The sequence below is a fragment of the Chiloscyllium plagiosum genome, unplaced genomic scaffold, assembly GCF_037043375.1.
Source record: "Chiloscyllium plagiosum isolate Xiang-an unplaced genomic scaffold, Cpla_swu_hap1 HiC_scaffold_13, whole genome shotgun sequence".
Classification (NCBI taxonomy): domain Eukaryota; kingdom Metazoa; phylum Chordata; class Chondrichthyes; order Orectolobiformes; family Hemiscylliidae; genus Chiloscyllium; species Chiloscyllium plagiosum.
Window position 1 is genome coordinate 84,677,287 of NW_028270151.1, and position 16,389 is coordinate 84,693,675.

Genomic DNA, 16,389 nt, shown 5'->3' on the forward strand with positions numbered 1-16,389 from the left:
TGGTTTTTGTGTTGGTGTGGGTGTGGGTGTGGGTTTTTGTGTTGGTGTGGGTCTGGGTGTTGGTTTTTGTGTTGGTGTGGGTGTGGGTGTAGGTTTTTGTGTTGGTGTTGGTTTGGGTGTTGGTTTTTGTGTTGGTGTGGGTGTGGGTGTTGGTTTTTGTGTTGGTGTGGGTGTGGGTGATGGTTTTTGTGTTGGTGTGGGTCTGGGTGTAGGTTTTTGTGTTGGTGTGGGTCTAGGTGTTGGTTTTTGTGTTGGTGTGGGTGTGGGTGTTGGTTTTTGTGTTGGTGTGGGTGTGGGTGTTGGTTTTTGTGTTGGTGTGGGTGTAGGTTTTTGTGTTGGTGTGGGTGTGGGTGTTGGTTTTTGTGTTGGTGTGGGTCTGGGTGTTGGTTTTTGTGTTGGTGTGGGTGTGGGTGTTGGTTTTTGTGTTGGTGTGGGTGTGGGTGTTGGTTTTTGTGTTGGTGTGGGTGTGGGTGTTGGTTTTTGTGTTGGTGTGGGTCTGGGTGTTGGTTTTTGTGTTGGTGTGGGTGTGGGTGTAGGTTTTTGTGTTGGTGTGGGTGTGGGTGTTGGTTTTTGTGTTGGTGTGGGTCTGGGTGTTGGTTTTTGTGTTGGTGTGGGTGTGGGTGTTGGTTTTTGTGTTGGTGTGGGTCTGGGTGTTGGTTTTTGTGTTGGTGTGGGTGTGGGTGTAGGTTTTTGTGTTGGTGTGGGTGTGGGTGTTGGTTTTTGTGTTGCTGTGGGTCTGGGTGTTGGTTTTTGTGTTGGTGTGGGTGTGGGTGTTGGTTTTTGTGTTGGTGTGGGTCTGGGTGTAGGTTTTTGTGTTGGTGTGGGTGTGGGTGTTGGTTTTTGTGTTGGTGTGGGTGTGGGTGTTGGTTTTTGTGTTGGTGTGGGTCTGGGTGTAGGTTTTTGTGTTGGTGTGGGTGTGGGTGTTGGTTTTTGTGTTGGTGTGGGTCTGGGTGTAGGTTTTTGTGTTGGTGTGGGTCTGGGTGTTGGTTTTTGTGTTGGTGTGGGTCTGGGTGTTGGTTTTTGTGTTGGTGTGGGTGTGGGTGTTGGTTTTTGTGTTGGTGTGGGTCTGGGTGTTGGTTTTTGTGTTGGTGTGGGTGTGGGTGTGGGTTTTTGTGTTGGTGTGGGTCTGGGTGTTGGTTTTTGTGTTGGTGTGGGTGTTGGTTTTTGTGTTGGTGTGGGTCTGGGTGTAGGTTTTTGTGTTGGTGTGGGTGTGGGTGTTGGTTTTTGTGTTGGTGTAGGTGTGGGGGTAGGTTTTTGTGTTGGTGTGGGTGTGGGTGTTGGTTTTTGTGTTGGTGTGGGTGTGGGTGTTGGTTTTTGTGTTGGTGTGGGTCTGGGTGTTGGTTTTTGTGTTGGTGTGGGTGTGGGTGTTGGTTTTTGTGTTGGTGTGGGTCTGGGTGTTGGTTTTTGTGTTGGTGTGGGTCTGGGTGTTGGTTTTTGTGTTGGTGTAGGTGTGGGGGTAGGTTTTTGTGTTGGTGTGGGTGTGGGTGTAGGTTTTTGTGTTGGTGTTGGTCTGGGTGTAGGTTTTTGTGTTGGTGTGGGTCTGGGTGTTGGTTTTTGTGTTGGTGTTGGTCTGGGTGTTGGTTTTTGTGTTGGTGTGGGTCTGGGTGTTGGTTTTTGTGTTGGTGTGGGTCTGGGTGTTGGTTTTTGTGTTGGTGTGGGTGTTGGTTTTTGTGTTGGTGTGGGTGTGGGTGTTGGTTTTTGTGTTGGTGTGGGTGTGGGTGTTGGTTTTTGTGTTGGTGTGGGTGTGGGTGTTGGTTTTTGTGTTGGTGTGGGTGTGGGTGTTGGTTTTTGTGTTGGTGTGGGTGTTGGTTTTTGTGTTGGTATGGCGGTGGCTGTTGGCTTTGGCATCAGTGCAGTCCCAGATTAGGGCGCAGTGTCACACATCCCTCCGCCATGACTTCTAAGCAATACTTGACTCTGCTTTACCCGGAATAGCCACAGCCCAAAGCAGCCACATTGTAAATATCCCTGGAGCTCAGTCTCTGAGTGACTGCCCTTAAAGGCAGGGTCCTTTGTGGGCCATTCCTTTTGGATAAACTCCATCAAACGCTGAGCTGGAACTTTCAATGGTTTTGATCTTCGCCCCGTTTCCTGAACAGGCCCATGTGCAGTGAGATTAAGGAGCTGCTTTTTACCTTGTCCCCAACCTGAATGAAGAGACTGAGGCCTTCTGCAGAGCTGAGGTTTAAATGCTTGGTGATATTTTCAGACAGGTCCTTAGCCTTGGTGCTGGTGAGGATCTCAAACGCCTGTGAGGGTAAGAGAGGAAACGGGAATGAGTGTAGACCCAGTGAGTGGCTGGGAGACCGCCTGAGGATCGGATAACCACTGACCTCATCGGTGTCATTGGGGAAGTAGATTTTGTGCAGGATTTTGGTGCTTCGGCACTGAATAGCCTCGACTTCCAACTGGTGAGGGAGATTCTTCCGAGGTCCGCATCTGTCAGTGCAAACAGCAACCAGCAGGTCAGTCCGTGGGTCATCCAGGGCATGTACACACAGCCTGTACCAGTATCTCCACACGTGAACGCTTAACACGTGTGTGTGAGTGTGCAGTGAGGTGTATGAAACATGGCACACATACAAACATGGCACAAATCTATGTTCATGAACATGCGTGTGTCCACACATATATGTGCTCACATATGTACACACGGATGGCGCCCACATGCCAAGATATACCCTTCACGTTCCAGCCCTCATTTTTGACTCGTTCATCTCTTAACTCAGCCGCTTCAGCAGTTCTGGCCCAACTGAAACCGACTGTTTCCATTTGTGGATAATTCTAGTCTCTGGACAGTTATGATGCACCCAATTCCTTCTTGCCCTGTGGGAGTGCAGGAATTTCCTCAGTGCCCTCTGACGCTCTCCCAGCTTCCTGCTGGCCCTCCTATCCATGATCATTCGGGGGCCGTGTAGTTTGTACAGCTGGCATTCCCACAGTGAGAGGGCAACAGAAACTATGCGGGGGAGAGAGAGAGAGAGCGAGAGAGAGAGAACGGCTGAAACCATGTCCGGCTTCACCAGCAGTACCTTCAGGCTTATGCTGAAGGACTCTGTCCTATAAAAATAAATATTTCTAATATCACTCCATTCCTCTGTGGTGGTGTATTACACTGGAGTGGCTTGCTGGGCCATGGACGGTCGAGAGTTATAAGAACTAGGAGCAGGAGTAGGCCGTCTGGCCCCTCCAGCCTGCTCCGCCACTCAATAAGGTCACGGCTGACCTTTTCATGGCCTCAGCTCCACTTACCCGCCCGCTGACCGTAACTCTTAATTCCTTTTACTGTTCAAAATGTCTGACTATCTTTGCCTCAAAAGCATTCAGTGAGGTGGCTCAACTGCTTCCCTGGGCAGGGAATTCCACAGATTCCCCTGGGAGAAGAAGTTCCTCCTCAGCTCGGTCCTAAATCTGCTCTCCCCCCACCCCCTCCCCCACCCCTGTCATTCTGAGGCTATGCCACCCTCCGTTCTGGTAAACTATTGTTGTGGGTCTGGAGTGACGTATGGGCCAGACCCCCTAAGGATGGTAGTTTCCTTCCCTGAAGGACATTCCTGAACCAGATTTTATTTTTGTTATCGTCAATAGTGGGATGCAGGTCATTTTCAGTCTAGAGCTCACTCCCAGGTTTATTAACTGGATATACGTGCCAACAGCTGCTGTGGTCAGGTTTGTACCTTTGCCCCCTGAATATTAGCCTGGAACTCCATGATGGTCTCTAAGAGTGGTTCTCCCAGTGGATGGTTCACTGAAGGGTCATACCACAATCCTTTTAAGACACAAATATTCAACTGTTCACAGTCAGGGCTAATGGCGCTGTTGTTTGAACTGTCCTGGCATTCCCTCTTTTAGTACATTGACCAGCCAGGGGTGAATGATCTGACGCAGAGCGCTCAATGCGACGATTCGCTCACCGTACCTTTCCAGCTTGTATAATCTCTGGATGCAGTCCCCTGCCAGGCTCTCTGACCGGTGAGTCTCCAGGAACCTCTTCACATGGGGTAGGAGCACCTTACTGGGTGAGAACAGCCCAGTGCAAAGCCAGAGGAGCTGCCAGCCATTCTCCACGCTGTAGCTGAGAGGTGGAAGCAGAGAACGTGAGAGAGGGGCAGCCGTCAGCATTTCAATTCAAACTCACATTCGCCGTTCATTGCCTGTCCTTAATTGCCCCCTTTCCCACCCCAGTCCAGGGGTCCTTGACAAAGGAGAAGTGTTTGGAGAGAGCATGGAGCCTGTGTTGCATTGCCCTCGGTGATAGACCTGGGGAAAAGTGCTGGTGTAACACTGACTCTTTCCCCTCGACCTGTTCCCTTTGAGAACAGTTCCAGCTGGGACCATGAGGCTGGACAGATTTACCCTCTTACCAGAGACCAGAGGGTCTGCAACGGGTGTTACCATCTGCAATGGGACATATTCCAGGGCTTTGTACAAAAATTAGAAAAGAGAAAAAGGCCATTCAGCCCCTTCAGACTCCTGCACCATTCAGTAAAGCTCCACACCATTTTCCAACACTATCGCCATATCTCTGGATCGTGAGTGAGCTTCCACTGCTCTCTGGGCTAGAGAATTCCAAAGATTCACCAAATTCTGAGACGAATTCCACTTCAGCTCAGTCCTAAACAGCCCACTCCTTATCCTGACACTGCACCTCCTGGTCCCAGAACATCAACGAAGGGGAAACACTCTCCATCAACCTGGTCAATCCCTGTCCAAGGTCTGTGCAAGATTCACTCTCTGGGATTCCCTGCCCTCATCTGATCTGCCCCAGGCTCAAATCATTGGTTGGAAATGTGTTGCTGGAGAAGCGCAGCAGGTCAGGCAGCATCTAGGGAACAGGAGAATCGACGTTTCGGGCATTAGCCCTTCTTCAGGCTAATGCCCGAAACGTCGATTCTCCTGTTCCCTAGATGCTGCCTGACCTGCTGCGCTTCTCCAGCAACACATTTCCATCTCTGATCTCTAGCATCTGCAGACCTCATTTTCTCTTCAAATCATTGGTTGCCTGATGTGTCAATTCTCACAGCAATCAGCCAATCAAAAGGTAGCAGGCTCTCCATTGCCCAATGGGATGGCTCCTGATGGTCAACAGTGTTTTATTTCCATTCCTGGTTTTTTTAAGCATCCCATCATTTTACTCCTGCCTTTCCCACCAATGCTGTCTAGTAGATTAACCTTGAATTCCTCGAATCTTCAAGACAAAGTCACCCCTTTATAAAGTGCCTCGAATACTGTAAAATGCTTCCAACGGATCAGAGGCAGAGATGAGGATGGGACTGGACAGATAGGTAGCAGCCGGAATGTCGGGGGAAACTCAGGGACAAGGTTAGACATTGGGAATTGGAAACTGTAATTGTATGTGACCTGGGGAGAGCAACTCCCAGGGGTAAGGACGCAGTGACGAACTGGGGAGATGATGTGTAGACTGGGTGACCGCTTTGCAGAACATCTACGTTCTGCCCTCAAAAATGACCTCCCAGCTGCCTGCCACTTCAACACTCCAGCATCTCTGTTCCCTGGCCAGCATCTTTGTCTCGGGCTTGCTGTGGTGCTCCAGTGAAGCTCAGCGCAAACTGGAAGAACAGCACCTCGTTTTCCTCCTGCGGACCCTGCAGCCTTCAGGAATCAACATCGGGCTTCAAGATTTGAGAGCATGACCACCTCCTTCCTTGCCTGTTACCCATCCCCACACCCTAAGTCCTACAGGGAGACTCCCTACAGCATGGAAACAGGACATTTGGCCCAACAAGTCCACGCCAACCCTCCAAAGAGTAACCCACCCAGACCCATTCCCCTACCTTCCTAGTCTACATTTGCCCCTGAATGCACCTAACCTACACATCCCTGAACACTATGGACAATTTAGCATGGCCAATTCACCAAACCTGCACATCTTTGGATTGTGGGAGGAAACCCATGCAGGAACTCATGGGAGAATGTGCAAACTCCACACAGACAGTCGCCCGAGGCTGGAATCAAACCTGGGTCCCTGGCGCCATGAGGCAGCAGTGCTAACCACTGAGCCACCGTGCCACCCTGATGTGACATGGATTGCCTTTAGCACAGCCAACCCATTTTCACCCAATCCCAGACCCCATTATCTTCAACCTAGCTGCTCTTCTTAGAGTCATAGAGAAGTACATCTTGGAAACAAATCCTTCAGTCCAACTTGTCCATGACAACCAGATATCCAAAATTAATTTAGTCCCATTTACCAACACTTGGCCCATATCCCTCCAAACCCTTCCTATTCATATACCCATCCAGATGCCTATTAAATGTTGCAATTTTACCAGCCTCCACCAGTTCCTCTGGCAGCCCATTCCATACACGTACCACCCTCTATGTGAAAAAGTTGCCCCTTGGGTCCCTTTTATAGCTTTCCCCTTATCTCAGAAACTTAGGCCCTTTAGTTCTGGACTCCCCGACCCCAGGGAAAAGAACTTGTCTATTTATCCTATCCATGCCCCTCATAATTTTGTAAGCCTCTATAAGGTCACCCCTCAGCCTCCGACGCTCCAGGGAAAACAGTCCCAGCCTGTTCAGCCTCTCCCTATAGCTCAAATCCTCCAACCCTGGCAACATCCTTGTAAATCCTTTTTGAACCCTTTCACGTTCCACAACATCTTTCCGATAGGAAGGAGACCAGAATTGCACACAATATTCCAAAAGTGGCCTAACCAAAGTCTCATACAACCACAACATGACCTCCCAACTCCTGTACTCAAATCTCTGACCAATAAAGGAAAGCATTCCAAACACCTTCTTCACTATCCCATCTACCTGCGACTCCACTTTCAAGGAGCTATGAACTTGGACTCCAAGGTCTGTTAGTTCAGCAGAACTGCCCAAGACCTTATCATTAAGTGTGTAAATCCTTCCTTTCCATAATGCAGCACCTCACATTCATCTAAACTAAACTCCATCTGTCACTCATCAGCCCATTGGCCCCTCTGATCAAGATCGCATTGCATTCTGAGGTAACCCTCTTCGCTGTCCACTACACCTCAATTTTGGTGTCATCTGTAAACTTACTAACTATACCTCCTATGTTTATGTCCAAATCATTTATATAAATGATAAAAAGTAGAGGACCCAGCACCGATCCTTGTGGCACTCCACTGGTCACAGGCCTCCAGTCTGAAAAACAACCCTCCACCACCACCCTCTGTCTTCTACCTTTGAGCCAGTTCTGTATCCAAATGGCTAGTTCTCCCTGTATTCCATGAGATCTAACCTTGCTAATCAGTCTCCCATGGGGAACCTTGTTGAACGCCTTACTGAAGTCTATATAGATCACATCCACCGCTCTGCCCTCATCAATCCTCTTTGTTACTTCCTCAAAAAACTCAATCAAGTTTGTGAGACATGATTTCCCACGCACAAAGCCATGTTGACTATCCCTAATCAGTCCTTGCCTTTCCAAATACATGTACATCCTGTCCCTCAGGATTCCCTCCAACAACTTGCCCACCACCGATGTCAGGCTCACCGTTATAGTTCCCTGGATTTTCCTTACCACCCTTCTTAAACAGTGGCACAACTGCTTACTGTCAACAGTCCCTAACCTTTCCATTCTCTCTACATCTGATTTCCATGCCCACTTATCCACTCACACATTCCCCACTGCCCCACGCTCCCCTCCCCAGTCCTCAGCATATAAACCACTTTCTCCCTAACTACCATCAGAACAGTCACTGCACTCGAAATATTAACTGCCTTTTCTCTCCACTGCCAGATCCGCTGAGTTTCTCCAGCACTTTCAGAAGCAAGTAGGGTTGGTGGGGGCGGGGGGTTTGAAAGGAGTTGTGGCTGGTGACTGATTTTGTAAAGATTTACTCGTGGGAGGTGGGTGTTGTTGGCTGGGCCAATATTTATTACCAGTCCCTAGTTGCCCTCGAGAAGGGGGTGGTGAAGTACACCAAAACTGCATTACCTGTGATTGATACAAAGGGTGTAAACAGCAAGATGGACGGGGGTTGCTAATGTGACTAATGGGGGGACAAATTAACCTGACAATGTGAGAGAGAAGGTGTGAAGAGGAGTAGGGAGAAAATAAAAAAAAGGAAAGGGGTGGGAAAGAGGGGAAATAGAAAGACCAGAAAGACCAAACTCATGATGGATGTGGGAAGCAAAGGGTTAACAGAGTTCATGGAGTTTAATTATTTTCCTCCCTCTTGATCTGTCATCTGACCAACATGATTACATGAGAGACACAAACATAATTAAAGGAAGAGACGCTAATGTTCCTGAAACTGCTGTGTAAATATCTGCCACAACTGAAACTTGCAAGAGACTTCTCTTTGTTAGAGACGCTTCCCTGTTTGTGCTTGAATAAATGTCACCTTTTCTACACAGCTCTGCATCTGGAGTGGGGACCAACACACTCAGTACAGTGAGGGTTGGAGATGTGAAATCCCCAGAGCGTTTGTCACTTTATCTGCAGCCTGATTATAAACTTGTGGTAAATCCTGTAAAACAGTGGAGCTAAATTCTACAAGGTGCTTTCATATTGCTGACCTTGCCCTTCAAATGCACTAACACACGCAAGCACATACACAATCTCTCTCTCTCTCTCTCATAGATACACATTCACACTCTCACACACACAAACACATACACAGACACACACACAAACTCTCTCACAGATACTCATTTACTCTCTCACACATACACATACACACACACACGTTCTCTCATCCACACATTCTCACACAGACACAATCTCTCTCTCGCACAGATACACTCTCTCAGACACACACACTCTCTCACACACATACACACAAACTCTCTCTCATAGATACACATTGACTCTCTCTCACACACACACGTTCTCTCTCACTCACACACACAATCTCACTCTCACTCACACACACAATCTCACTCTCACACACACAATCTCACTCTCTCACACACAGACACAATCTCACTCTCTCTCACACACATTCTCACACTCTCTCACACACATTCTCACACACTCTCTCTCTCACACATGTACACTGTCACTCACACACACATGCACACTCACTCTGTCACATGCACTCTCTCTCACTCAGACACTTACTCACACACCCACACACTACCTCATACACACTCTCACTCACACACCCACACACTCTCACTCACACACTCTCACTCACACACTCTCACTATCTCATACACACCCACACACTCTCACTATCTCATACACACTCACACACTCTCACTATCTCATACACACTCACACACTCTCACTATCTCATACACTCTCACTCACACACCCACACACACTCACTCACACACACTCACTCACACACCCACACACTCTCACTCACACACTCTCACTCATACACCCACACACTCTCACACACCCACACACTCTCACTCACACACCCACACACTCTCACTCACACACCCACACACTCTCACTCACACACCCACACACTCTCACACACCCACACACTCTCACACACCCACACACTCTCTCTCACACACCCACACACTCTCTCTCACACACCCACACACTCTCACTCACACACCCACACACTATCTCATACACACTCTCACTCACACACCCACACACTATCTCATACACACTCTCACTCACACACCCACACACTATCTCATACACACTCTCACTCACACACCCACACACTATCTCATACACACACTCACACACCCACACACTATCTCATACACACTCTCACTCACACACCCACACACTATCTCATACACACTCTCACTCACACACCCACACACTATCTCATACACACTCTCACTCACACACCCACACACTATCTCATACACACTCTCACTCACACACCCACACACTATCTCATACACACTCTCACTCACCACCCGCACACTATCTCATACACACTCTCACTCACACACCCACACACTATCTCATACACACTCTCACTCACACACCCACACACTATCTCATACACACTCTCACTCACCACCCACACACTATCTCATACACACTCTCACTCACACACCCGCACACTATCTCATACACACTCTCACTCACCACCCGCACACTATCTCATACACACTCTCACTCACACACCCACACACTATCTCATACACACTCTCACTCACACACCCACACACTATCTCATACACACTCTCACTCACCACCCACACACTATCTCATACACACTCTCACTCACCACCCACACACTATCTCATACACACTCTCACTCACACACCCGCACACTATCTCATACACACTCTCACTCACCACCCGCACACTATCTCATACACACTCTCACTCACACACCCGCACACTATCTCATACACACTCTCACTCACCACCCGCACACTATCTCATACACACTCTCACTCACCACCCGCACACTATCTCATACACACTCTCACTCACACACCCACACACTATCTCATACACACTCTCACTCACACACCCACACACTATCTCATACACACTCTCACTCACACACCCACACACTATCTCATACACACTCTCACTCACACACCCGCACACTATCTCATACACACTCTCACTCACCACCCGCACACTATCTCATACACACTCTCACTCACCACCCGCACACTATCTCATACACACTCTCACTCACACACCCACACACTATCTCATACACACTCTCACTCACCACCCACACACTATCTCATACACACTCTCACTCACACACCCACACACTATCTCATACACACTCTCACTCACACACCCACACACTATCTCATACACACTCTCACTCACCACCCGCACACTATCTCATACACACTCTCACTCACACACCCACACACTATCTCATACACACTCTCACTCACCACCCGCACACTATCTCATACACACTCTCACTCACACACCCACCCACTATCTCATACACACTCTCACTCGCGCACACTCACTCATACACTCTCACTCATACACTATCTCATAAACACTCTCACTCACTCACTCTCACTCTTTCGTACACACACACTCTCTCACACATAGATACACATACACACACACACGTGTGCACACATTGTCTCACACACAGTCTGTCTCTGGCACCCAGGGACATGGGAAAGAGACGAGTGCCCCACTGCAGAGAGACCCTCTCAGACTGGTGCAGTGTAGGTGGAGGAGGGTTTCAGGCAGTTCTCTGATTTGGGAACGTACCTGTTTTTATTGTCGGTCAGCTGCTTCACAATCTGACAGTAGATTTCGTCCCGTAGTAACTCCTCCTGAAGAGCTCCAGAGAATATCACATCGGTGAGCTCAGTGCCAGGCTGGACCAGCCTTCCTGGGTAATCCCCCATATACTTCATTATGGGTGAGAGCGGGTTAAGGAAATGAGAGGGATGGGACAAGCCACAATCGGTCAGGACGGAGCTCATGTGTTTTGATTGGGGAAGCCTTGTTTTCTGGGGCCTAGCTGATGGTTGTCTGAGATTACACACCCCCTGCACCAAGATGTGGAATCGTCACATTTCCCAACCCCAGCCTTCAGACAGCGAGCACACCCCATACTCAGCTGGTACACAGTATCACTCCAAAATATTCACTGCCTCTGATTAAAACCAGGGAAAACAGGGCACCACTCGGCTCCTAAAGCTATGGAACTCAGTCGTGACTGGCCTGGCCACGCTGTAACACTCAGCACTCTCTCATAAACAAAGATCTGGTGATGTCTATGTTGACATTACCAGCTCCATCGGCATTGTGGGGCAGAGTCACTGCCAATGCCTTTTGTGTGAGGTGACTTGCTCCCTGACATCAGCCCACCAGCCCAGATTCTGAGGTGAACTACCCAGACAGCCTGGGGAGCAGAACCCAGCTCTAAGATGATTCATACTGGACACAAAACACTAACTCTTGTTACTCTCGCCATAGTTGCTGCCAGACCTGCTGAGCTTCTCCAATATATTCTGTCTGTATTTACACAGTCTGGCCTGTGTATCGGCCTGTGTTTACACAGTCTGGGCTGTGTATCAGACTGTGGTAACACAGACTGGGCTGTGTCTCGGCCTGAGGTTACACAGTCTGGCCTGTGTATCAGCCTGTGTTTACACAGTCTGGGCTGTGTATCGGCCTGTGTTTACACAGTCTGGGCTGTGTATCAGTCAATGGTTACACAGTCTGGGCTGTATCTCGGCCTGAGGTTACACAGTCTGGACAGTGTCTCGGCCTGTGGTTACACAGTCTGGACTGTGTCTCGGCCAGTGGTTGCACAGTCTGGGCTGTGTCTCGGCCTGTGGTTGCACAGTCTGGGCTGTGTCTCGGCCTGTGGTTGCACAGTCTGGGCTGTGTCTCGGCCTGTGGTTACACAGTCTGGGCTGTGTCTCGGCCTGTGGTTACACAGTCTGGACAGTGTCTCGGCCTGTGGTTGCACAGTCTGGGCTGTGTCTCGGCCTGTGGTTACACAGTCTGGGCTGTGCCTCGGCCTGTGGTTGCACAGTCTGGGCTGTGTCTCGGCCTGTGGTTACACAGTCTGGACAGTGTCTCGGCCTGTGGTTACACAGTCTGGACTGTGTCTCGGCCTGTGGTTGCACAGTCTGGGCTGTGTCTCGGCCTGTGGTTACACAGTCTGGGCTGTGTCTCGGCCTGTGGTTGCACAGTCTGGGCTGTGTCTCGGCCTGTGGTTGCACAGTCTGGGCTGTGTCTCGGCCTGTGGTTGCACAGTCTGGGCTGTGCCTCGGCCTGTGGTTACACAGTCTGGGCTGTGTCTCGGCCTGTGGTTGCACAGTCTGGGCTGTGTCTCGGCCTGTGGTTACACAGTCTGGGCTGAGTCTCGGCCTGTGGTTACACAGTCTGGGCTGTGCCTCGGCCTGTGGTTACACAGTCTGGGCTGTGCCTCGGCCTGTGGTTACACAGTCTGGGCTGTGCCTCGGCCTGGGGTTACACAGTCTGGGCTGTGCCTCGGCCTGGGGTTACACAGTCTGGGCTGTGCCTCGGCCTGTGGTTACACAGTCTGGGCTGTGCCTCGGCCTGTGGTTACACAGTCTGGGCTGTGCCTCGGCCTGTGGTTACACAGTCTGGGCTGTGCCTCGGCCTGTGGTTACACAGTCTGGGCTGTGCCTCGGCCTGTGGTTACACAGTCTGGGCTGTGCCTCGGCCTGTGGTTACACAGTCTGGGCTGTGCCTCGGCCTGTGGTTACACAGTCTGGGCTGTGCCTCGGCCTGTGGTTACACAGTCTGGGCTGTGCCTCGGTCTGTGGTTACACAGTCTGGGCTGTGCCTCGGCCTGTGGTTACACAGTCTGGGCTGTGTCTCGGCCTGTGGTTACACTGTTGTGGTGCTGATCTTTGCTCTTGCAGAGAGCCAGCATGGGCACGATGGGCTGGATATCATTCTTTGTTGTAAGATATTCTATATTTCCAATTTCTGCTTGAAACAGAAGCTGGCGACCTTTGGGACGCAGTGTTTCCTGGTGACACACTGAAAGGATATCGGTGAAAGCGTGACAGGCCAGCACCACCATGTCAGCATTTGCACACACCTTCTTCAGTAAGGGCTGTCGGAGAGGTTCCCTCGAGCACGCCCACATCCGATCCTTCCCATGAGCCCTCGCAAGCACCATTCTGTTCATCGATTCTTTTGCAGGGGGTCTGGGTAGAGAGGAGAAGTGAAATAAGGCTAATTGGTGGGGTCAGCAGGACTCAGCCTCTATGAATTGTCACTTTGAAGATTTGCTTTGGGATTGGACAAACTCATTGAGTGTGGTTTGCCTCTGGAAATGCCAACTGCTTAATTCACCCTGTCTTATTCCAAGTGAAACCGAACTCTCCATGTTGACCCTGTCTAATCTGGGCACTTCTGCTTTATCCATGGGGTTGTTAGGCAACTATGAGAATTTGCATCAACACCAAGCTTTTTCTCAGTATTGTGTCACCAGACGTGGATGCCACTGGCATTTCCCAATGTTGCCTGTCCCGAATTGCCTTTGAACTGAGTGGGCTGCTGGGCCATTTCAAAGGCCAGTTAAGAATCAGCCATATTACTGAGAGTCGAGAGTTCAAATGGAGACCAGACCAGGTAAGGATGACAGATTTCCGTTCCTAAAGGGCATGAGTGAACCAGGTGGGTTTCCATGACAACAAATGGATGATAGCCTATTTGACTAACTTTCAACTCAACATGGACTGTGATTGGTCCGCTGTACAGTCAATGTGGACTGTGATTGGCCTGCTCGTCCAGTCAATATGGACTATGATTGGTTTGCTCCTACATTTGATATGGGCTGCTCTACGGTCAATATGGCCTATGATTGGTTTGCTCTGCAGTCAATGTGGGATGTGATTGGCCCTCTCCTAGTCGATCTATACGCATCAAAGAAAAAAACTTGGGAATCACAGGCAGTATAAAAGAGATGGCGACTCAGTGAAATGGACCATTTCCCTCATGCTAATGAAGATTTCCTTAAGTGGAAAACTCAGGGGAATTCACCCTTGCACCATTGGACGTTCCAATGGTTATATATCTTCTTAAATATCTGCAAAAACTCTCAGAAGGACTTCTTGGTTTGAATAATTGTTTGCAACATTCTGAAACTAGCGGCCTCTCAAACATTCCCAGTCTGATCTTGCAGCCTGTATTTCTTCCCAAATTACATTGGCTCCTCCGCCAGAGTTTGAAGGAACATTTGGTTTAGACTTTGAATTAAGCCGAAACAATGCAGACACCATCAGCTCTGTTTTGGGAAAGGCCGAAGAACAGAGACTAGCCTGAAGTGGTCGTAGGAAAATTCCTCCAGTGTGTACGCCTTGACCTTGGCTTTCACCGCCTCCACCTCAGCAAGGGCATTCTGGGATACCTGGCGACGCTGGTCAGGTGACATGAGGATCAACTTCTATCAGTGAGACAAGAATGGGAAATTGTCAAAATTGCCTCTTCGCACGCATCTGACAGTTTTCCACCAGAGACTGCAAACAACAGGATCGCTAATTCATGATAAACAACAACATTCTTACTTTTATCATGGTTTCCTGCATTTAAACAAAGATGTTTTGTGGTCCACTCTGCCTCTGCATTTGACATTGACCTGGGTGGACAATGAGCTGGCTGGAGTGCGTGAGGGTCAGAGATAACAGGCAACCAGTGTCACACCCAGTTCTCCACACACCAGTCTGATCTGACAGTGTAAATGTAGGAATGATGACACATCTTTATCCGTTTGCTTGATGATAAATGAATCACTTCCAGTGATCACTGAGAGGTAAGGTCAGCCTCCCCTGCATTTAGAATATCCAACTCACCGAAACTGTATCAAGCAGTCCACCCAGTAAACAGTGTCTGGGGGGGGGGAGGGGAAAAGGTGGCAACATGCGGGGCCAGAAGACCATAAGGCATAGGAGCCACAGTAGGCCATTCAGCCCATCCAGTGCTCTGCCATTCAATCAGACCATGGCACTTCTGATGGACCGCAATTCCACTTTCTCTACAACCTTCGATTCCTTTCCTGTTTAAAAATCTGTCTATCTCAGCTCTGAGTCAAGAGTGTGGTGCTAGAAAAGCACATCCGGTCAGGCAGCATTTGAGGAGCAGGAGAATTGACACTTCGGGCATAAGCCCTTCAACAGGAACCTCACTTCCTCCTATCTCAGCTTTGATATGTTTAATGTCCTCGTCTCAACAGCTCTCTGTGGTACAAATTTCCATAGATCCAGTTCCCTCTCACAGGAGAAATTCCTCATCTCTGTCCTAAATGGGCAACCCTTAATCTGAGATTATGCCCTCTGCTCCTAGACTAGCCCACGAGGGAAGCAACCTATTATATCTATTGGTCCTGCTTAATACTTCCTGAAAGAACTGTAATAAAGTTATTGGGCATGATCTCTCTTTCATAAAGCCATGCTGGACTCGGCTTGACTATATTATGGATTTCTAAATGTTCTGCTAATACCTCCTTTATTACAGTCACTAACATTTTCCCAACAACAGATATTAAGCTAACATTTTGCTTTAATTCATTCACGGGGTGAGGGTGTGGCTGACCAGGCCAGCACTTGTTGCTGAGAGGGCAGTTAAGAGTCAACTGTGTTGTTGTGGGCCTGGAGTCACATGTAAGCCAGACCACTTCGGATATAGATTAGATTCCCTACAGTGTGGAAACAGGCCACTTGACCCCAACAACCCAGACCCATTTCCCTCTGACTAATGTACCTGACACTATGGGGCAATTTAGCATGGCCAATTCACCTGACCTGCACATCTTTGGACTGTGGGAGGAAACTGGAGCACCCGGAGGAAACCCACGCAGACACGGGGAGAATGTGTAAACCCCACACAGACAGTCGTCTGAGGCTGGAATCAAACCCAGGTCCCTGGCGGTGTGAGACTGCAGTGCTAACCACTGAGCCATCTTGCCACCCAGATAACAGCATCTGCAGTTTTTGGTACGTGGGAGTACCAAAATCTGCACATTCCTTCTCAAGCCACTC

The 16,389-nt window shown here is 49.3% G+C and overlaps 1 protein-coding gene across 1 annotated transcript in view; it reads right to left on the reverse strand.

The window, feature by feature from the left end:
* LOC122548117 (unconventional myosin-VIIa-like) overlaps positions 1-16,389 on the reverse strand; it is a 563,326-nt gene that overhangs the window by 219,968 nt on the left and 326,969 nt on the right. The window contains exons 35-40 of the mRNA XM_087993862.1: positions 14,674-14,798; positions 13,400-13,557; positions 11,129-11,282; positions 3,920-4,075; positions 2,334-2,439; positions 2,136-2,249 (exon numbers count right to left, since the gene is read on the reverse strand). Of these exons, the coding sequence (XP_087849988.1) occupies positions 2,136-2,249; positions 2,334-2,439; positions 3,920-4,075; positions 11,129-11,282; positions 13,400-13,557; positions 14,674-14,798 (813 nt within the window). The remainder of the gene's footprint in view (positions 1-2,135; positions 2,250-2,333; positions 2,440-3,919; positions 4,076-11,128; positions 11,283-13,399; positions 13,558-14,673; positions 14,799-16,389) is intronic.